Source organism: Jaculus jaculus, chromosome 9 (genome assembly GCF_020740685.1).
Source record: "Jaculus jaculus isolate mJacJac1 chromosome 9, mJacJac1.mat.Y.cur, whole genome shotgun sequence".
NCBI lineage: Eukaryota > Metazoa > Chordata > Mammalia > Rodentia > Dipodidae > Jaculus > Jaculus jaculus.
Window position 1 is genome coordinate 130066926 of NC_059110.1, and position 22776 is coordinate 130089701.

The window sequence follows — 22776 nt, forward strand, 5'->3', positions numbered from 1 at the left end:
GACATGGAGGAACAAGCCCGCAGCTCGAGTCTGTTAGCGACGCCCTCCGTACACAAACTGCAATTCACGGTGTGAGAGTCCATAGGCAGGTAGGCACGTTTTGATCTGTTCCTTTCACTGTGTGTAATATTTGCCTTGGTTGCTTTAAAGAGGGGACAGGATGAAGCACCCCAGTTCCAGGCAACACATCCAAACAAACTGGTTTTATCTTTTAAGGCCACTCCTAGTTCATGACCATAACATCATACCCTCATCATAAAAGAACACAATGTTCTCTACCCAAATATAGTAGAGGTCAATTCATCTACCTTATCTAAGAGCATTTAAAAAAAATGTTTTATTTATTTATTTATTTGAGAGACAGAAAGAGAGAAATTGGCAGACAGAGAAAAAGTGGCAGACAGAAAAGATAGAAAGGGCTCTCACCAAGGCCTCCTGCCATTGCAAGAGAACTCCAGATGCACGCGCCACTTTGTACATCTGGCTTTACATGGGTCCTGGGGAAGCAAGCTTGCACCATCAGACTTTGCAAACAAGCGCCTGTAACCACTGAGCCTTTTCTCCAGCCCACCGAAAGCAGTTTTAAGCAATTAGGATGCAAACTGAAAATTCAAAGAGCTGGGGAGGAATCAGGCATAGCTGTGTTTCACCCTGAGTCACGGGTTTCCAGATGTGGTGAGAGGTTGGTGCTCCCCACCCTGACTCTCCTACAAATTTGGTGGTTTCTTAGAAGAACAAGCTTACCCCCCACCCGCGGGTGTTGTAATTCCTGTCTGTGGGCACTTTACACAGCCCAGTTACTTCATAGCAACGTTTACGATCCCAGAGTTCCGGTGCTGAGGGCTTTCTGGCAAGCAAGGCTAGTCTTGCTGAAATGAACTCAGCCCGGAGGGCCCATGCCTTTTAGATAATGTAAGGACTCTGATCTAGCAACTTTCCCTCTGAAACCATAGCAAATGTCTGGGTGTTTTGTTTTAAGTTTAGGAACCAACTCTTCTTGGGACATTTCTAATACCCTTGGAGTTATGAGCTCAAAGGACTCATTCTGTCTTGGTGCCAGATTCTGATTGGGGATCGTTTATTTACACTCAAAAAGTAACTTTCGTTCTTTATGATACAATTCTTTGAAGATCTTCAATGTCAAATAACTAAATCAAATTGGAATCTCCACTGGGTTCCAAATTCCCTTGAAAAAAATTTTTTTTTGTTGTTTTCATTCATTAATTTACAAATTGTAGGGTTTCCACTAAGTGCACCATACCGGGCTGATGGTGCACGCCTGACCTCACAGTGACTGTCATGTGCACAAGACCTGCACAATATTGGGTCTATCCACATTTTATCATGGGTGGTAGAGTAGGAAGGGATAAAAGGCTATCAAAGTAGAAGAGGGAATAGTAGGAAAGAAGGAATTCAATGAAAGGGGAACGAGGGAGAAGGAAAAGAGAAGGTAGCAGGAGGGGTTTGTGATCAAAATACACTATGTGAATGTATAAAAATGGTCAATAAAAGTTTTTTTAATTCAAGACAATAAAAACTAAAGGGATTTAAAAATATTTTTTATTTATTTATTTGTTTGAGAGAGAAAAAGGGAGAGGAACAGAGAGAGAGAGAGAGAGAGAGAGAGAATGGGCATGCCAGGGCCTCTAGCCACTGCAAACAAACTCTAGATGCATGGACCATCTTTTACATCTGGCTTATATGGGTACTGGAGAAATGATCCTGTGTCCTTTGGCTTTGCAGGCAAGCACCTTAACCACTAAGCCATTTCTCCAGCCCAAGAGTTTTTATCATCTATTTATTTCTGTGATGTTGTGGGGAGGAGACCTTGGGTCCTGCGTATGCTAGGCAAGTGCTCTACCACCGAGTCACATCCGCAGCCTGGAATTCTGACTCTGGAGAACTTAAAAGTAACACAGACAGACGATAGGGCTGTATGTTGATGGCTGGCACACGTGGCAGAACGGGACACACACCAAGACGTTCTAAATCCTATCCAGCTAGGAAGACATGGGGGAGTTTTATAACCGAGCTACCATTTGGTTTGGAGCTCTAAAAGCTGAGGGAGAGGGCTGGAGGTACACCTCAGTGGCACAGCACTTGCCTAGCATGCACAAGACTCTGGGTTTGGTCCTCAGCACTTCAAATAAAGTCAGATAGGTAGATAGATGATAGACAGATAATAGACAGATAGATAGATAGATAGATAGATAGATAGATAGATAGATAGATGATAGATAGATAGATAGATAGATAGATAGATAGATAGATAGATAGATAGATAGATGATTGATAGATGATAGGTAGATAGATAGGTAGATGATTGATAGACAGACAGACAGAGAGACAGACAGACAGACAGACAGATAGATGATAGATGCTGAGAGATTTTAATATGGAAGGTGACGCTCCTGAAGAACTAGGACACTAGGCAGGGAATCCAGTCCCAGGGTCAGCATTCAGTTGCTAACAAAAACAGACATTGGAGCATTTGGAGAACCATCCTGATCCAGTTTGATCATTTCTAAAATATCCACTTACGACAGTCTCTGAGTGAACCAAGAAGCAGTGAACCTGCTGTAGTTTTGCTAAATAGAGCTCTAAAATCTATTTTCTGAGTTTATTGTCAAGTCAATTACACCTTGAAATGTCTCCAGGCTTCCATTTCACCACCAGCCGCACTGGCGTTGAAAGCGCAACAGCGGAGTGAAACGCCCTCGTGTGAGGAGGAGCCACGTCCAGAGCGCCACGCTTGCTCCAGAAAGGCCTTGTGTCAACACTGGTGGATCCAGGGTGTCTGGGCCTTTGCCAAACACCTGCAGGGGTGCTCCCTTGGAGCTCCTCAAAGAAGGGCAGCCACACTCACTCCCAGGCCTCAGTGAGAATCCAAGGCCCCCACCCAGAGGTGCACAGCTACACAAAGCTGAAAGACCACTCACCGGTGATGTAGAAAGCCTTGTGACGGCCCAGGCGGACAGTCTGCAAGAGTCCGCGCTCTCCGGCAGCTCCACTGTTGGGGTGGAACAGCACCTGCGAAAGGCAACGGAGTTAATGAAGAAGGAAGCCATTCTGGAAGCCAGCTACAAAGCATGGCTCTCTTTGGCACAGTTGGCCACCACCCCTACCCAATGACCCTATCCCCACCCCCAAACACTCACTGACAGACACAGGCATGTAGGCGACCCTGGCCAACTCCTAAGAGCCGCTGTGAAGTTGTCATTTGGTTACTTGCTTAGTCGCTTGCTTAGAAGCTTGCTCCTTGCTGCCTAGCTGGCATTGTTCTATGCAGCCTGCTGGGGGAGGAAAGTCATCACCAATCTTAACCAGCAGTAGACCCTGCAAGCTCTACAACTAGCCAGCCAGGCAAGATGCATCCACTAGTTCAACAGTGGCATGTCCCATATGAGGGAAACCAGCTGCTCTCTGACTGACTTTGAGGCTCACTCCATGGAAGGGAATTCATGGCTGACACTGAAAACCTAGTCAAAAGCCTATGGCTGGAAAGGTCGTAAGCCCTAGAGAAGAAAAGACTACTGGATATACTATGCTCACCAAATTCTCCTTTATGTTTGTGCCCATATTTTAATGCTGCTCTCACTTCTGACTAGAGAAGCTGCTCTTCTCACATGGTGGTAACTACTGGGGAGACTCAAAACTTGCGAAAGTGCTGAGAAGAAATGTCAGTGGAGTGTTCAGCACTCAATGGGACATCTCCATCACACCCTCCGAGACTCAGGGACCATTATGGAAGAGGTGGCTGAAAGAATGGGAGGGAAAGGGAGGAGCGTTTGGAATGCTCTCTTCCAGAGAGGGAGTGCCAGCTGTATTAGGACCTCACAGTGTCTGTGTCATTGCCTGCTCAAAACCCACGTAATATTGGGCCCATCAACATGCTGTCATGGGGGATGGAGGAAGGACAAAAAGACATAAAATAGGAGAGGAACAAGCTTGAAAGAAGGGATTCAGTGGAGGAGGGATGGGAGAGGAAGTAAAAGAGGAGAGTGGAAGGAATTATCAGCAGGGAACATCGTATATGTATGGAAGTTGCCAAAAGAAAGATTAAAAATTTTAAAAAGGGCTACAGATATTTGCACTTGTTTGCAAAGCTTGAAGGCCTGGGTTCGATTCCCCAATACCTATATACAGCCAGATGCACAAAGTAGTGTATGTGTCTGCTGTTCATTTGCAGTGGCAGTGGGCCCTGGTATGCCCATTCCCTCTTTCACTCTCCTTACAAATAAATAAATGAAATTTAAAAAATAAACAGGGCTAGAGGGATTGCTTAGCAGTTAACGTGCTTGCCTGCAAAGCCAAAGGACCCAGGTTTGATTCCCCAGGACCCATGTAAGCCAGATGCACAAGGTGGCGCATGTGTCCAGAGTTTGTTTACAGAAGCAAGGCCCTATTGTACCCATTCTCTCTATCCTCTACACCCCCCTCAAATAAATAGAATAAAATAAATGTTTAAGACGAGCAGTGGATTGCAGCTCTGGATCAGCAGTGGAAGATCTTCACGGGAAAGTTGGGATCACAGGACTGAGCCCAGGGTCCCACGGGTGGGGAGCTTCACATGCTGCAGAGGTCACGCGCCAGTCTGCGCCCTGCCCCTAGCGTGCAACGATGACTGCAAGATTTGCAGGTGCTCCAAGGACTCTGGCAAAACCCAGCCTCTCTACTGGCTCTCTCAGCCTTAAGTTTATTCTCTCCCTTGAGCAAGGATGGTATAAGAAGTATGAGATTGGGCTGGAGAGATGGCTTAGCGGTTAAGCGCTTGCCTGTGAAGCCTAAGGACCCCGGTTCAAGGCTCGGTTCCCCAGGTCCCACGTTAGCCAGATGCACAAGGGGGCACACGCGTCTGGAGTTCGTTTGCAGAGGCTGGAAGCCCTGGCACGCCCATTCTCTCTCTCTCCCTCTACCTGTCTTTCTCTCTGTGTCTGTCGCTCTCAAATAAATAAATAAAATTAAAAAAAAGAAGAAGAAGTATGAGATTCCAGGCTGGGGAGACAGCTCGGTGGGTAAAGTGCTCAAACACGAGGGTCTGGGTTCAATCCCTAGGACCCACGTAACAACGCTGGGCATCGGGGTACACACCCATCATCCCAGCACTGGGGAGGCAGAGACCCTGTCTGAAAAAGACAAGGACATCTGAGGTTGTCCTCTGACCTCTACCATGCATATAGACACAAGTGCATGGGCACCCCCCCACACACAAGTATGCACGCACGTACACACACACACACACACACACACACACACACATGCAAGTACACCACACATACATGCTAAAAAGGAAAAAGAAGTGAGGGGCTAGAGAGATAGCTCAGTGGTTGAAGGAACTTGCTTGTAAAGCCTGCCAAGTCTGGATTCAATTGCTCAGCTGCTCATGCAAGGTACTGGAGCCTACACTCGTGTGCACACACACATGCACGTGTGCACACACACACACACACATGCAAATAAATAAAAAATAAAAGAAAGAAGTAAGAGATTTATTTCTCCAACTTATAACACTGAGCACCGCCTAGTCTTTTTATGCAGTGCCAAGGATTGAACTCGGGGCCTCACACACACTCGGCATGTAATCTACCCTTGATCTGTAGCCCTGGCCCAATCCTCTCCTGACTGCAGACACCCACACACCTGTGACTCAACCCTACTACGCTCGTGCGAAGGAAATCTTTCCTCATCCAGTCAGACATGAGAGAATTACCCTACAGAACGGAAACACCTAATTCAGAGTTCCCAAGGGAAGGATTTGGTAGGAAATAAAAGGCCAGCATCCTTGGTAAGTTGGTGGGTTTGGGCTGGAAGCATGAGACTGCCCTGGTATGAATCATGACCATATATATCGCTGGAAAGGCGCTTACGTGATTCAAAGTTTCCATGGGGCTTGAAGAGAAAAAAAAAAAAAAAGAAAGAAAGAATGAGAAACATCTGTTGGAGCAGTAAATAGCTGTCCCCCCAAGTTTCAGAGTGGTAAAAGGATGCAGCCCCTGGCGGGGTTCCCCCACACCTGCCGCATGCCTGCTCTCCCCCATCACCTCTGCACCCGCCCCAGCAGGCTTCTTCCAAACAGCAAGTAAAAAGCTCACTTCTTCTATCCCAGCTGAAAGCCAGGTCCCACACTGCAGGACGTGGCTTTGTTGTCTTGAGAAAGGCCGGAGGAACACTTGGACCATGTGTCATCTGGTCTTCTAGTGTGCTTGCATCCCCAGAAGATGGAGGTCAAGGTTGGCCTCTTCAAACCGTGGATGTCACTTGGGTCTTAGTAACAGACACCCAGTGAGAGTGGACTGCCGGCTTCTGTATTCAGAATGTGTGTATGCAGCGCTGGTAGAAATGATTTCCAAAATGCAAGAAGAAACAAACTGTGGGATGACCCATCCATTCTGAGAAACGCAGATGATTCTGCGAAGCTCAGAGAAGCACCCCCCCCCCCCACACACACACCTTTGAGGGGACTGATGGTGCTTTCCTGTTTATATCAACATAGGAAGATGGCTGGCCAGCTTACACATGAATCACAGCGGAAGATACTTCCTCCCCAGATGCCTGCTTGGTCCACAGTTCAAAGATGACCTTGTCTTCTACAATCTTGTGGAGACTTCTTTTTTTTTTTTTTTTTTTTTTTTGGTTTTTTGAGGTAGGGTCTCACTCTGGTCCAGGCTGACCTGGAATTAACTCTGTCATCTCAGGGTGGCCTTGAACTCATGGCGATCCTCCTACCTCTGCCTCCCGAGTGCTGGGATTAAAGGCGTGCGCCACCACGCCCGGCTATGGAGACTTCTTAGTTGTCTTTCTTCCCTACTTGCTGATTGGCTTGGGTACATTTTTTAAAAATATATATATTTTATTTAGTTAGTTAGTTAGTCAGTTAGAGAGAGGGATGGGGAAAGAGAGAGAATGGGCACCCAGGGGCCTTTAGCCATTGCAAATGAACTCCAGACGCATGTGTCACCTTGTGCATCTGGCTTACGTGGGTCCAGGGGAATCGAACCTGAGTCCTTTGGCTTTGCAGGCAAGTGCTTGAACCGCTAAGCCATCTCTCCAGCCCTGGTTACATTTCTTTGAAGCGTGTAGGTGTCACCTTGCATTAGATCCTGGAGACCAGTTCTATGTAGTATTCCCAGAAGGTGGACCCCTGCACCCCATCCAGCAAGAGTGCACAGTTTAAAGTCTCTAGAATTGGGAGTGAGGGCAGTAGGGTGTAGCCAACCATTTGCCAGCCACTCTGCATGGTATTTTGTCACCACTAGGGGCCTCCCTAAGAGACGTGATGGGTGTTCCAGTAGGTCACCCCTGCTTCTGTTTCCTCAATGTATGGCTTCATGGGGTGTGCCAAGTCACTGAAGACCCACAGGCAGCTCCACACTGAGATGGGCTGGGCGGATGTGGACCTGGCAAGGGAAAGCTTCCCTGTTGACAAGTTTTTGACTGTGGCCGTGACAGATATGACATCACCCCCTCCAGTTTCCATCTTGGAGTCAGGAGAACAGAAAGTAGGACACTGAGTTCGTTCTGAGATGTACACTCCTCCCCCTTCCCAGCTCTCAGGTCTTTCCTCACCACCTGTCAATAGAAGTGAGGGGTGACACATGCTGTATATGTGGCAAGATGTCAGGTGCTGTGGGCTTTAAACATGATGACATCTCTTGAGGGGGTGAAGTAGGTCATGAGATCATGGGTTATGAAAGCTGGTAGCCAGCGTTCACAATGTGCCTCTCACTCCACTGCCTGGGAAGATGGCCAAGATTTGTGACCCCGGGTTGTTCTTCTTTTCAGCCCAGCCTGGGCTCCCTTTATAATACAGAGACAAGCCCAGCTGCTGAGAAGCACATGCATACACTTTTGACTTGTCTAGGAGTTTCTTTGAGTTCTTAGAAATTGGAATGGTTTTTTGTGTGTGTTTGTGTGTGTGTGTTTAGTTTGTATAGCGTATGTGTGTATATGTGTGTGTAGACGTGTACATATGACAGACGGAGAATAGTGTGTCCTTATCTCTCTTCACCCATCACTCCTGCACCTTGGTCCCATGAGACAGAGTCTCCCACTGAACCTGGGCCTCCCTGTTTTTCAGTTAGACTGGCTGACCAGGGGGCCTCAACGCTCCTCCTGTCTCCTCCTCCCGCATTGCTGGGGTTTCACGTATGTGCAGCCAAGCTCAGCTTTGCACATGGGTGCTAGGGATCAAACTCAGGTCCTCATGCTTGTGCAAGAGTTCTTATGACGTCACTACCTCCAGTTTCCATCTTGGAGTGAGGAGAACAGAAAGTAGGATGTCTTTCTGTCTTAAGTCATCTCCCCAGCACCTGGAACGGCTTCCTAAACTAATCCACACTCAAATCCTCTTAAGAGCAGGACATATCTATGGGTGGATATAACTGCATTGTAGAAGTGCACGGGTCTACTATCTACATGGAGGATAGATGTGCGGATATATGCGTGTAGATACATAAGAGCACTCATTGTTACCTGCTGATCTGCCCTAAAGCTATTGCAAATCCAAGTTAATTAGGTCTCTAATCATTCTACAGAAACAAAACCAGAGAAGACCAAGTCCAAATTCTTAGCCAGCAACTACCCAGGCTCCCGGAGTCTGGAGAGGCTTCTCCCGCAAGTCTCCACTAACAGCGGAGGAAGCCGGGGCTCTGTGGGGCAGGTGTGGCCCACAGGTGCCCGCACCGCACAACACCTTTCCCTGAAGATACTACTGGCAGCTTCCTGCAGGCACTAAGGGCCAGTTCTTCTGCCCTGTAGGTGTGGTGAGGGAATAAACCAGCCCTCACTTGAACTGGTCCCCCGCAATGTCAAGACTTGAATCTGCTTCCCTCTGTTGGCTCCTGGGGCTACCCCCGTGGAGCGCGAGCTGGGATAGGCCTCGGAATGGCGCAAGTGCTTGCTGGGCTGGGAACGGAAGCTGTGTGTCAAGGGGCTGGCATCCATAGGAGGACGCGGACAATGACAAGAAGACCACAGTCCTTGAAGCACTTCCTGGTGACCCCAATTATTCTATTAGTAGCCATGGCAATAAACACCCTGGAGTAAATCCCCACTGATATCTTGGATAATCCCCCTTCCTCCCTCCCTCCCTCTTGCCAGGGTCACTCACTACTGACTTCCACTAAGGCATAAGCCATCTTCCTGTTTCATGCTTTCAGAATAGCTAGACCTGGAGGGTCTGTAGCTCTTTTCCAGTGTGACATCCCAATTCCAGTATGACACAAGAAAGCTTTAAAGGGCCTTTCAGGCCCAACTTGACAAGCCCTAATGACAACAGCCATTCACACAGAAGTGTAATGGCCCCATAGGGAAGGCTCCCATTCTGGTTGGCCTGGAGAGGCTGGGAAGGAAAGCGCCATCAATAATCACACAGCGCATCCTGAATCACTTCCATGGGACCCTCAAAGACATACACAGACCCTTTGAAGTACGGGTTCCCAACTGGGAAGCCGGGTGCTCACAGGGACTTATTTGGGGTTCTCCAAGCTCCTCCAGCTTCCTTCTCTCCTCCCATTTCCTCTTCCCTTCAGTAAAAGGAAAACACAGGGAAATGACAGGGAAAGACCAAAAGAACCGACATTTCCTGCGGACCCCCACCTCCCCCTTCCTGGCCAGTGCTTCAGAACACACTGAGGAGGGAGCAGTAAAGCCAGAGCCATCGCCTGGGGCTGCTTGGTCAAGAACTGGTTGCACAAGCGTGGAGGTGCACACCTGTAATCCTAGCACTTGAGAGGCGAGAGGTGGAAGCAAGAGGATCATGACTTTGAGGACAACCTGTTGCAAGATCTATTTCAAAAATAAAAATCAACAGATGATCAAAACAACAAAAGAATAGGATACAGAATGTGTGATGAGCCTTTCCAGGGCCTGGATGCTAGAGATCTTGCTGACCCTGCCATTTGAAAGGGTGTTCGTGGACTGGAGGGATGGCTTAGCAGTAAAGGTGCTTGCCTGTAAAGCCTAAGGACCCAGGTTTGATTGCCCAGGATCCACATAAGCCAGATACGCAAGGTGGTGCATGAATCTGGAGTTCATTTTCAGTGGCTTGAGGCCCTGTCATGCTTGTTCTCTCGCTTTTTCTCTCTCTCTTTTATCTATCCACCTCTTCCTCTCTCTAATAAATAAATAAAATAAAATATCTTTAAAAAATAGTGCGTTCATGCATTTGTCTGTTCATGTGCTCATCTACTTTGCACGGATTAAGAGTTGGCTGGGCACAAACCCTCTTGGGTACATGAGAGCTGAGAGGTAAGCTCAGCACTTGGGATCCCTGCTTTAGAGAACCTTCTGTTCTAGCTGACGGGCCCCACAGAGAACGAGTCACGGACATTGGTGAGACATCTCATCAACCAAAACATTCTGGGTGCATAAGTCATGTCACAAAATTAAGTACAAGGGGGAACATGACCCATCAGAGAGTGAGTACTCCTTTACCTGTACAATAAGCCCAGCGGTGAGGCCTGAATCGGTGTTAGCCAACTGAATTATTGGAAACAGTGCACCTCAAAGGATTCATCCCTGGTGTTTCTTGTATCGGGTCTGAGCTGACCACTATAATATATCTTCTTTATATTTACTTTTAAAAAATATCTTTATTCATTTAGTTATTTGAGAGAGAGGGGGGAGAGAAAGAGGCAGAGAGAATGGGTGCACTAAGGACTCTCTAGCCACTGTAAACAACCTCTAGATGCATGGGCCACACCTTGTGCATCTGGCTTATGTGGGTACTGAGGAATTGAACCTGGGTCCTTCGGCTTCACAGGCAAGCGCCTTAACTGCTAAGCCATCTCTCCAGCCCTATTTATTTATTTATTTAAGAGAGAGAAGGGAACAGTGTGTGAGGAGAGGAAAAGAATGGGCACAACAGGGCCTCCTGATGCTGCAAATGAATTCCACACACATGTGCCGCTCTGTGTGTCTGGCTCTACATGGGTGTCCGAGGAATCAAACCCTGGACATTGGGCTTTGCAAGCAGGCACCTTTAACCATATGGCTTTGCAAGCAAGCCCCTTTCACCACTGAGCCATCTCCTTAAGCCCTGGCATGCATCTTCTGATGGGCAGTTATGTTTGTGTAAAGAAAGCGGATGTGGAATGTGAGGTGCAGCGGGCGTCCTGCAGAGCGGGGTGCAAGTGAGTTCTGTCTCTACTTACCCTGTGTCCTGCCTGTGACCTGCCCAAGAGCACCTCGGAGGCGTCCAGTCCATCAAAGCGCCGGCCTGGGGGTAAGCTGGCTCCTGCCAGGGCTACCACAGTGGGGAAAATGTCTAGCACACTGCCAAAAGAAGAAGACAACGTTGTCCCAGTCCTTCTGGCTCTTTCTCTGTCCCCAGCCCCACAGTCAAAACCTACCCGAAGCAGCCCGAAGCCAATACTAACAGACTCTCCCACGGCCCACGCACTCTCACTCTCCTTCTTTCCTCTGGGCTCCACCTAGCTCTGTGCTGCAAGAGGCAGAATGGTGTGGAGGTGAGGCACCTGGGCACTGTGGCCTGTTGTTACCTGGGTTCAAATCCCAGCTTGGTCACCTATCCACTCTCAATATGTCATTTTCCTATTCTGTAAAATGGTTGCTTTAGTAACAGTGCCTGCGTACCAGTGTGGGTGAAACACTCAGGGCGGGCACAGAGAAGATGGCCTGGTATTCAGAGAGTACTTACTGGACGCTAGAGCTGTAATGACTGTCAGGGTGACACCCCCCCCCACTTTGAACCTAAGCACTAAGTGGCCACTGGCCTCTCAGAAACAGCGAGTGTGTGATGGGTCCACAGGACAAAGCTCGCTTCATGTTTCATTGCCCAGGTCTCTGTTTCAGCATCAGTCTTTAGCCACACAGTATGTGAAAACTTGGCCATGGTGTGTGAAATATCCTATACCCATTACTTTGGTTCTTATCCATTATAAAATAGTGAATGTGGGGCTGGGGTGATGGCTCAGCAAATAAAGGTGCTTGCTTGCAAAGCTTGCCAGCCTGGGGTCGAATCCCCAGAACCCCCATTAATCCAGATGCAAAAAGTTGTGCATCTTGTACTTGTTTGCAGTGACAAGAGATTCTGGCGGATCCACATACACCCCCATACACGTGCAAATAAACAAACAAAAAATTTAATGATAGTGTATGCTTATAATAGAAAATGAGAATATCCAAAAATATAAAAAAGAAAATAACACACTAATTAGTCCACCACCTAAAAGCAACCACTGTTAACATTTCTGGTGGGGTTTGTTAGTGTGCTTTTGTGTGCGTGTGTGTGTGGGGGGGGGTACCTGTACGGGACATGCGCGTGTGTATATGGAAACAGTGTGTTGGGGGGTACCTGTACGGGATATGCATGTGTGTATATGGAGACAGTGGGGGGGGTACCTGTACGAGATATGCTCTTGTGTATATGGAGACATGCACACCCTGTGTGCACAGGCGCAGAGGCCAGAGAACACTGGGCGTGCTCCTCGACTGCTCAACGGGCTGACCAGTGAGCCCCAGTGACTGTCCTGTGTCTTCCCCTCAGCACTGGACCACAGGCATGTGTGTCTTTTTCCACAGGTGCTGAGAAGCAAACTCAGGTCCTCATGTTTGCACAGCAATTGAGCTGACCTGCTAAGACATTTCCCAAGCCCTTTTTTTTTTTCTTGTGTGTGTCTGTGTGTGGCTTTTGGCATGTTTATATGTGTACAATGTGTGCAACGTGATGTGTGTACACATGCTCACGCCCCATGCACACGGCGCACAGCTCAGAGGAGAACGTCAGATGCCCTTCTCTTTCCCCCTCATCCGCCTGTTTCCTTGAGACAGAGTCTCTCACTCAACTCAGAGCTGCCATTTTTTTTTCAGTCAGCCAGCCCCAGTGATTCTCAAATCTCCAGCCCCCACAGAACTGGGATTACAGATGTTCATGGCCACACCCAGCTGTTCACACAGGTGCTGGAGAGCCAAACTCCTGAAATCCCAGGCCATTGCAGGTCCTCAAGCTGGTGCCACAAGTGCACTTAACTGCTGAGCCATTTCCCCAGCCTATGTTTGTTTGTTTTTAAAGCCAGGATCTCATGTAGCCCAGGCTAACCTTGAACTCAGTATATAGCCCAGGTTGGCCTTGAGGTTCTGATCCTCCTGCCTCTACTGCACAATGCTGGGATCACAGGAGAATGCAATATGGCCGTTCCACAGTGTGTGCTAGAACCTTGCCACACAGCACTTCTCCCTCTGCCCACTATGCTCTTATCGGGGAAAAAAAGAAAAAACTTCAACAAAAATAGAGGGGCTGCCCTTTCAACAAAGCTGTTTATCCAAGGGCAAGGGTCAAGCCAACTAAGAGCCAATGGGACTTGCTGGGGCCAGGAGGCCTGAGCCAACACAAATTCTGTCACAAACTAAGCTTTCCCCCACAAAGAGGCCCTGGTACTCTAGGGGCTGAGCACAGCAACAGTATTCAGGGTATTATGTAGAGAAGCCCTCAATAGCTATGCCTCCCCACTCTTTCCACCCGGAGACCCAGGCAGTGGCTCTCTGCCCGCTGTGGCATCGGCAGGAAGACCTGCCACGTGCGTGACAACTCCTGACTGCCCTACCCTTTCCTTCCCCACCTCCAAGCGGGGCTCTGCCTATGATCCGAGGCAGGATTTCTCCCCTGACCCCAGGACAGAGGGTCACTGTTTGCCTGCAGCTTTCACACAGAACTGGTGGCTTGTATCTCTTGAGATAGGTGCTCCAAGAGCTGGCATCGCACACTGGTGCCCAGTGAAGGTATGCTGACTCAGCACACACTGAGTACAGAACAGTCCAGAATCTTGTCAAGAGTCCAAGGTTCCTGCCACCACCCAGGAAGCACGGAGGTCCACAGTGTGGTATGCAAAGGGGGCTGTTTGTTGAAGTTTTCTGTCGACTGTACCCCTAAGATCAGCAACACAGACGAGCCAAGTCTGTGAGCAAGACAAAAAAAAATAGATTCACTTTAGCTGTATGCTTTCTTTCCCCATCTTAAGATAGATCAGGGAGCTAGGGACATGGCGTGGTGGGTAAGAATGCTTGCTGCATAAGTGTGAGGACCTGAATTCTCCCCACATGAAAAGCTGGCATGGCCCCATGTGCCTGGAACCCAGCCCTTGAATGGGTGGAAACAGAGGGATCCCTGGCTAGTCAGTATAGCCAAAGAGCAGCGAGCTCCAGCTTCAGTGAGAGACCTGGAGTCAAGGAAATAAGACAGAGGAGGACAGCCAACGTTCTCCTCTCGCCTCCACAAACACACGCACGGGACACGGGCATCTGCACACCTATGTGCATACATATGCATACACCACACACACACACACACACACACACACACACACACACACACACACACCACAACACATTAATATCACAGACAGGGCAAATTTTTGAGGAAGGAAATTAGGACCATGTTAGACTGTGAAATGTGCTGTGTGCATCTTTTCCACCTAACGAGACATTCATCATTGTTGCAGATGGGCCAAATCAGTAAGCAAGAAAAAACAGAACCTACGTTCTACTTTCAGAGTGTATTATATACTTTCTTTTTCCATCTTATTTTCCCCTTCATCATGAGGTTTAGCATCCAAATTATATAGCACTGAGTCTAACGTTCACGGAATCCAGTGCCTCAGAGTTTGGCACAAACTTCAGAGGTACCTAGTCCACCCAGAGCATGAAGTAAACTGTCGCCCACAAGGAAAACTTCCACAGGTCTGGTGACTCACTGCTCAGGGAGACCCAGTCCAACACTGGCATCCCTGAGCTGTCAAAAACAAAAAAAAATCTTTCTTCACTCACTAGCCAACCAGTCTAGTCTTATTGGTAAGCTTCAGGCCAGCAAGAAACCCTCTCAAAAAGAAGTGGACAGTATCTTCAGGACAACACCCAAGACTCTCTCTCCTCTGGTCTCCACACACATGTACGCACACACTTAAACATAAGCACCACACACACACACACACAGTCCCTTCTCAAGGAATGGAGGACAGCGATCCCTGGGCACAGGGATGCCTGCTGGCACCTGCAGCTCTGGTGCCATCCTAGGTCTGGGTCTCCAGCCCACACCTGAACTTGGAGGAAACATCTATCTGTCCTGAAGGCTTTCAGTGACACTCCAGGTACGCCCAGCCTCAGTCCCCACCTATAAAGCGCACCCTGGGTGGCTTTGGAACACTGGAGAAAAATGAACAAACCAACCAACCAAACCCACACCCAAACCCTCACTTCCACTCTCGGGTTGTTCCTTTCCATGCCTGGCTTGTGGCAGAGCCATGACTTTCCAGGGACCCAGAGAGCGGTTTTGAGTTCATGGGTCTCTTTAACTACATTGATAGAAAGATAAATATATAAATGATCTATAAGAAACACTTTATTCTACCTGAAAATCTTCTTTTCTTTTTTTCTTTGAGACAAGGTTTCATCATATTCCAAGCTGGCTTTAAACTCACTTATGTAGCAGAGGAGTAGGACGGCCTTGAACTTCTGATCTTCCTGCCTCCAGCTCCCAAGTGGTGAGGACACAGGTGTACACGACCACACCTGGTTATGCAGTGCTGGGAATGGTTTTGTGCATGCCAGGCAAACACTTCCCAACTGAGCCACATCCCCAGGCCCTCCGCCTAAAAGTCTTATGGGCTCTGGCACTGTTTTCTAGGCCTGATTAGGTAAATGGACCTGGCTTCTGCCATGAAGCCACTTCCACAGGCTTTCTGTTATGAGGACAGCCAGGTGCACCTGCTCACAGACAGGACCTAGGCTAAGCCTCAGCCAGCTCTGCAGAATGACGCAAAAGGCAACTGAGGTAATTTGAATGTAGAGGTTCCACTGCAGTCTCATGTGTTTGTGATTAGGCCTCATACTTAATCCCCAACCAGTGGAACCTTTTTGGGAGGTGGACCCTTGCTGAAGGAGGTGTGTGACTGGATCTTGAGGGTGATAATCCAGCCCCACTGGGTGTTGGGAGGCTGCTTCTCCCTGCCGCTGTGACAATATGCGACGTAACCATGCTTTCTCTACCAGGATGAAACTTCCCCTGGAAATTGTAAGCCAGAAATTAACACTCTCCTTCCATAAGCTGCTTCTAGTCAGGTGTTTTGTCCCAGCAGTGAGAAATACCTATGACAAATGTCCTCAGAGAGGACAGGGTAACATTTTTACACAACATGACAATGTTTTCTTTTTCCTCAGTGATGCTCTGAAGGTTGTTCACAGGAGGGTGTGTACTTCTGTTCATTTTTGTTTTGTTGTTGTTGTTGTTTGTGAAACAAGTTCTTGCTGTGTTGCTCGGGCTGGCCTTGACTCCTGAGCGTAAGTGAACAACTGTCTACCTGCCTCAGGCCCTCAAGTAGCTGGATTGTAGGGACCTGCAACACTGACCATATCCAACCTCTGCTTCCGTTCTTATCCAAGGTGCTCCCAGAGGAATCTGGGGGCAGAGATTGGGCAGTGGTGGCAAGGTTGCAGAAGGGCTCTGCCTGCTGATCCCCAGGCCGTGCCATCTGTGGGGAGAGCTGGAGGACCATGTGAGGTCTCTCTCCTGACGGGAACAGTGCAGGGCACAGGAGGATGGGAGCTGACGTGCCCCGGTGTGGGCAGTTCTGGAGTGCAAGGAGACAGGGAAGGGAAGGCTTCCCAGGAGCTGAGGGCAGCATCACTGGGGAGAAAGGCAGATCTGATCTGAGGTAGGGAAGAAAGGAGACAGAGGAACACTAGGGAAGGACTAGGTGCTTGAACTATGATGGGGGCTGGGGGAGGTGAGGGCTGGAGGTTGCCAGGAATAGGAGAGACAAGAATGGAGCCACCTCCAGTGGAGGGATGGAGCTGTCCTGAGGGTATAGAAGCAGTTCTTTGTCTGCATGTAGTTGTAATTTTCTCTCTGTATAGTCACCCCTCTCATTATCCCCGAGAAAAGCTGGGTCCCCACCTCTTCCTGGCCTTAGTCATGCTGTGAAGGCTCCAGGGCTGGCCTGTATCACGGGGCTGAGTAAATTCCCCTAGCACCTATCCCATTCCTGGGTCCCTCTTGGAGGCCAGAATGGCCTCACTAGTGGAGGAAGTTGAGGTGTCTTCAGAGAAAAGCAGAGCTCCCGGAGCATCAGGGGGTACAGGTGTGTGTCCTTTCAGAAAAGAGAACACCCCCAACTGTGGGAAACAGACCATGTCCCGTCTCCCCCACCCCCGCCCACTGACAGAGCCAGGGAGGAGCAGGCTGGTTTGAATGGGGTTGCCTGGCTATGGCTAAGCCCTGCCCAGGGGGTGGCACCTGAGCACTGGTGCGGGCATGGTCTCGTGATAGCTTTCACTTCTGAACCTGGTTCTTGCCCAGAGATGGGACAGAGTCAGCGCTTCACTTCCTACCTGATGTCCCCGGCTGCCTTTTGGCCCAGAGGCTCTCTGCAGACATTGTTGCTTTTCCAGTGAGATTGTCTCAGATCTCTCACGAAGTCCAGCCACTTGCCGCTTGCCCCTGTTTTACAGATTTGCTCCTCATTTCTGAACAGAGATGTGGAGCGGGGGCGGGGGGTCTACCAGCTCAGACTTTGCGAAGGGGGCCAGAGTTGAGACCAGGGGATGAATGAGACCAACCCTTTGACTGAAACTGCCTACCTACATGTGTCCCTTACTTTCTATTTAAACTCAAATCTCATGTCAAGACCCCAAAGATGGACGGGGGTGGGGGGGGAGGGTGACTGGACCCTCTTTGTTCATCTTTCCAATGTGGCTACATTGAATAAATCTCCTTTTTCTGCTTTTCACTATGAAAAAAGAAGAAGAGGAGGAAGAGGAAGAACTTGGCCCAAAATATAGTCAATGTCAAGATGGAGAATTCCTGCAGTAGAGTCACATGGTAAAACTACCAAGCCCTTTTGGTTTGGCCACCGCAGGTAAGGCAGCTCCTTACCTTTCCTTTGGATTTGCTTATGACTACGTCCCTAGATCCTGGAGCATTGGCTGCACCACAGTGGGACCCAGCAGTAAGTGTCTGTTAAATATTGGGTTTGGGGCCAGAGAGATTGCTCAGTGGTTAAGGCACTTGCCTGCAAAGCCTAAAGACCAGAGTTTGATTCCCAAAACTCACATAAAGCCAGATGTGCAAGGTGATGTATGCATCTGGAGTTCGTTTGCAGTGGCTAGAGGTCCTGATGTACCCATTCTCTCCCTCTCCCTCTCTCTCCCCTTCTCTTCCTTTTTCTCACTCACAAATCAATAAATAAAAATATTGGATTTTCTCTATTCAAGAGTGTAGCCTCAGGCTTTGGGGGAAAATTGTGTGGAAAACCTTTTTATAATCCTATTCTATCACTTAGGCATGTATCCAAATGTTAACATTGGTTATCTGTGAAAGGCAACCAATGGGAGTCATGTGAGCACTGTGAACTAAAATTCCCAAAAAGCAGCTGTACCTACTTCAAACATCCTACATGGCCCACTGGGTTGGTTAGAACCTCTGTGATTGTGGGGAGATGAAATGGTGCAGGTTCAGAGCCAAATGACCTGGGACTAGCTTTAATCCCCATAAGAATCAAGTATTGCCCACTTCTGTGTTTGACACAATAAACTGTGAGTATCAGGTGAATCTTTTTGGATATACTAATAGACCACCAGCTTCCATCAACCCAAAGCTAAAAAAGTTAACAAGATAAAGTTTTAGGGCTGGAGGAGTGGTTCAGTGGTTAAAGGCACTTGCTTGCAAAGCCGGATGGCCCAAGTTCCATTCTCCAGTACCCATGTAAAGCCAGATGCACTAAATGGTGCATGTGTCTGGAGTTTGTTTGCAGAGGCAAGAGGCCCTAGCGCACCCATTCTCTCTCTCCCTCACCCACCCCCGTCTGTCTGTCTCTGCTTATGAATAAATAAAGCTATCTTTAAAACAAAAAAACTTTTCAGGCCTATAATAGATAACCTTGCCTAACTAATGTTTCGCCTAACTAATGTTTCCACCAATGTATTTAGAAAGTGTTTTGATTTATTCCTTTCTTTGTTCTGTTACTATAAAAACTTCAGAAACTGTTACCATACTTCAACATGGAATTTGGAGTAAACTAAATCTGTGTTTCAGGGTCATGGACACTCATATCTAGTTCCAGAAGAAACGATCTCTTATTCCCTTTGAGGTTGGAGGGGTGGTTTTTCCATTAGTAATTCCTCCCCCAGAACCCTCTTCTCCACAGTTTTCTGTATCCATGGGAGTACTTACATGCTAGCTGAGTACTCTAGGATACTCATAGCCCTTGAGGCCATTATAATAGAGGCTGGAGGGAGGCTGACCTCAGGAGAGTTGCTGCTGACCCGGAAGAAGGTCTCCAGCCTTTGAGGAACAAAGTGCTAAAATGAGTGATAGGCAAGAAATCAATGTGAGCACCGGTTTCTTGAACAGCGGGTCCAAATCTCGTTCCCAGTTTGGAGGGGTGGCTTAGTGGTTAAGGTGCAAAGCTAAAGGACCCAGGTTCAATTAATTCTCCAGGACCCATGTAAGCCAGATGCACAAGGTGGTGCATGCATCTGGAGTTCAACTGCAGCAGCTGAAGACCCTGGCTTGCCCATCTTCTCTCTCTCCCTCTCAAGTACAAATAAAAATAAAATATTAAAAAGTTTTTTAAGTCTCATTCCCCTGAATGCTGACTAGGGAGACACAGGAAAAAGGAGTGAAAAAGCTCTTCCCACATGGCCCGAGGGGCGTCACTGGGTCCGAGAAGCAGAAGGGGAATCCGCCGTGGTGGCAAAGTGGTCTGCTGCCAAGCAGACTCACTTCCCACACACGATGTATCCTGAGAGGGGCTGGCCTGCTCTACTCGTCTTCTGGGAAAGTGCCAGGGGCATCGCAGCCCAGGCTGCCTGGACCAGGAGCTCAGTTCCCTCAGACAATAAACTCAGGCCTCGGCCCAGCGTCCCCTCTCAGTGATCAAGGAGATGGCACGGTGTGGTCGCTGAAGGTAGATAAGACAAAGGGAAGGCTGAGTCATGTGTGCATGTGTGGCTCAGCCCCAGAGCACCCCTGGGCCCCTAGATATGCACTCTGACTACACCCAAGCCGGCCATGTGACGAGCGGCTCTCCTGGCCGCCGTCCTGGCAGCCTGGCACCACAGATTCCAGGCTGCGAGGCCGCTGCCTCACCTGCCGCCACCCGCCGTCGGCACCCCGGCCCCGCGTGATGGCACGGGGCTGGCCCAGAACTCCCGAGGGCCCTGCAAACCGCGAGGGATGATAGCTACCGCCCACTTCTGTGGTCATCGTAGGTGTTTACCCTTTCTGTCCTGGCCTCCAGTCTCCGACCTTCCTCCCTCCTGAGTCTGAAGGTGCTGGAGGATGCCAGCGGGATCTGCTAAGCACTGCTCTGTGTGTGTGTGTGTGTGTGTGTGTGTGTGTGTGTGTGTGTGTGTGTGTGTCCCCAGTAACAGGGCTGGAGAGAGGGCTTAGAAATTTAAGGTGCTTGCTTACAAAGAGTGAAGGCCTGGGTTCAATTCCCCAGCACCCATGTCAAGATAGATGTACAAAGTGGTGCATACAGGATGCCCTGGCATGCCCATACTCTCTCTGTGTAATAAATAAATAAGTAAATAAATGCTTAAGAAATACCAATGACAGCAGCACAATATGTGACTGTAGTATCAGCAACAGCTCTTCCAAGTTCTGCAGCCATATGAGCAGAATCGTACAGACACCCAGCACACTCATTTTAAAAAAGAAACAAGACCCGAAATCCCTTCACCTTATTTCAATAAATTTTAGTTTATATATATTAAAACTTTAATCCCCTTTTGTCCCCTTGCCCCTTCTCCTGTGACCTGGGGGCCCTCCTTAGTGGGGTTATGGTATGCACTGTGAGTCAGCCAGCCCCCGTGGTATTAGGAAACGTGCCTCAGGATATTCCTACCTACGCCAGGTCTCTTACAGTCTTTCCACCCCTCTTTCCACAGTGTTCCCTGAGCCACGGCAGGCCTGTTGGCAGTCTGACTTAGTGTTGAGTTCTCTGTAGCTTTTGGACTTCTGTTTCGATAGGTTTTGATCAATCACCGTGTCTGTCACCCTCACCCTGGAGCTGGTTGGCAGGCCAGCAGTGAGAGCAGTGTTCATGCCCTCACTCCCTCTGATTTCTCTTGGGCCCTGGCAGATGTGGTAGGGTGGTATGTCCTGTGGTGGGCGGTTGGCTATCTTCATGTCTTATCAATGGATCTTGGTACTCCTACATTTTCTCTGTCATCTTCCACTGTTTGTCCCCCGCCCCCCGGCAGCTGCCCTGGGATGGCATGTAACCCCAGTACTCAGCTCCATCCTACAGTGGCCCCTCCACCTTATTTCTGAGACAGGATCTCTCACTGAACCTGGAGGCCATGGATTCAGCTAGACCAGCTGCCCAGGAAGGCCCAGGGATCCTCCTGTTCCATCCTTCCTACTGCTAAGACTACAGGCGCTCACGCTTGCATGGCAAGCGCTTTACACTCAGCCATCACCCCGTCCCAGCACTGTTCTTTTTTTTTTTTTGGCTTATTTTTATTTGAGAATGACAGAGAGAGAGAGAGAGAGAGAGAGAGAGAGAGAGAGAATGGGCGCAGCAGGGCTTCCAGCCACTGCAAACGAACTCCAGATGTGTGTGCCCCCTTGTGCATCTGGCTAACGTGAGTCCTGGGGAACCGAGCCTCGAACTGGGGTCCTTAGGCTTCACAGGCAAGCACTTAACCGCTAAACCATCTCTCCAGCCCAGCACTTTTCTTCTTGACAGACTCTATCAGGCAAGAAACCTCTGGAACTGGGAAAGCGCTCTGTCACCAGACCAATGGACACACTGGCTTGTGCAGAGAGCCTCCTGTGTTGTCATAAGCAGGGAGACAACATGCTGCAAGTCATGGTTCCTTAGCCACAATTGCTTTTCATTGAGACCCAGATCCTCACAGCCACATTCTCTGCCAGAAAAATTGGTTTTATGCATCTGCCTCAATCCATTGAAGAGATACTGTGGTGGTTTGAATATAAATGTCCCCATAGCCTCAAGTAAGTTTTGTAATGTTTTTAAAAAGATATTTGTTATTGCTGGGTGTGGTGGCACATCTCAGCATTCGAGAGGCAGAGGTAGGAGAACTGCTGTGAGTTCAAGGCCAACCTGAGACTACATAGAGAATTGCAGGTCAGCCAGGCCTAGAGCGAGACCTTACCTCTGAAAAACACACATATTTTTGCAAGCGTTGGTTGGGGGCAGGGAATGGGCACACCAGGACCTCTTACCACTGCAGACAAACTCCAGAAACACGTGCTGCTTTGTGGATCTGGCTTTACATGCGTACTGGGAAATCAAACCCAGGCCATCAGGCTTTGGAAGCAAGTGTCTTGAACTGCTGAGCCATCTCTCAGGCCCTGAGTGTTTTTGATTAAGCTTGCTACTTAGTGCCCAGGTGGTGGGGCATTTGAGAGGTAGAGCCTTGCTAGAGAGAAAGTGTGTTTCTAGGGGTGGACCTTGGGGTTGACAAGCCCAACCCTACTGTGTGTTCAGAGCTAGCTCTCACATACTGTTCCCTCTCTCTCTCTCTCTCTCTCTCTCTCTCTCTCTCTCTCTCTCTCTCTCTCTCTCTGACTCTCTCGCTCTGCTATGTGCATATGATGAAGTGATCCAGCTCCTCTGCCATGATGAGGCATCCCTCATAACTGTAAGCCTGAAATAAACCCTTTTGCCTCATAAACTGCTGCTGGTTTGTTGTTTTATTCCAGCAATAGAAGATAACTCCTATAGACCGCACACATACGATTGTTCCATCTGGTAAAAGCCACTTAAGGCAGGTACCACTGCAGAATATCAT

General features: G+C 48.8%; 1 protein-coding gene across 1 annotated transcript in view; it reads right to left on the reverse strand.

Annotated features, from left to right (window-relative positions):
• Positions 1-22776, reverse strand: part of Arsg (arylsulfatase G) — a 143625-nt gene that overhangs the window by 8403 nt on the left and 112446 nt on the right. Inside the window, exons 10-11 of the mRNA XM_004655655.2 lie at positions 11154-11274; positions 2940-3030 (exon numbers count right to left, since the gene is read on the reverse strand). Coding sequence (XP_004655712.2) covers positions 2940-3030; positions 11154-11274 — 212 coding nt within the window. The remainder of the gene's footprint in view (positions 1-2939; positions 3031-11153; positions 11275-22776) is intronic.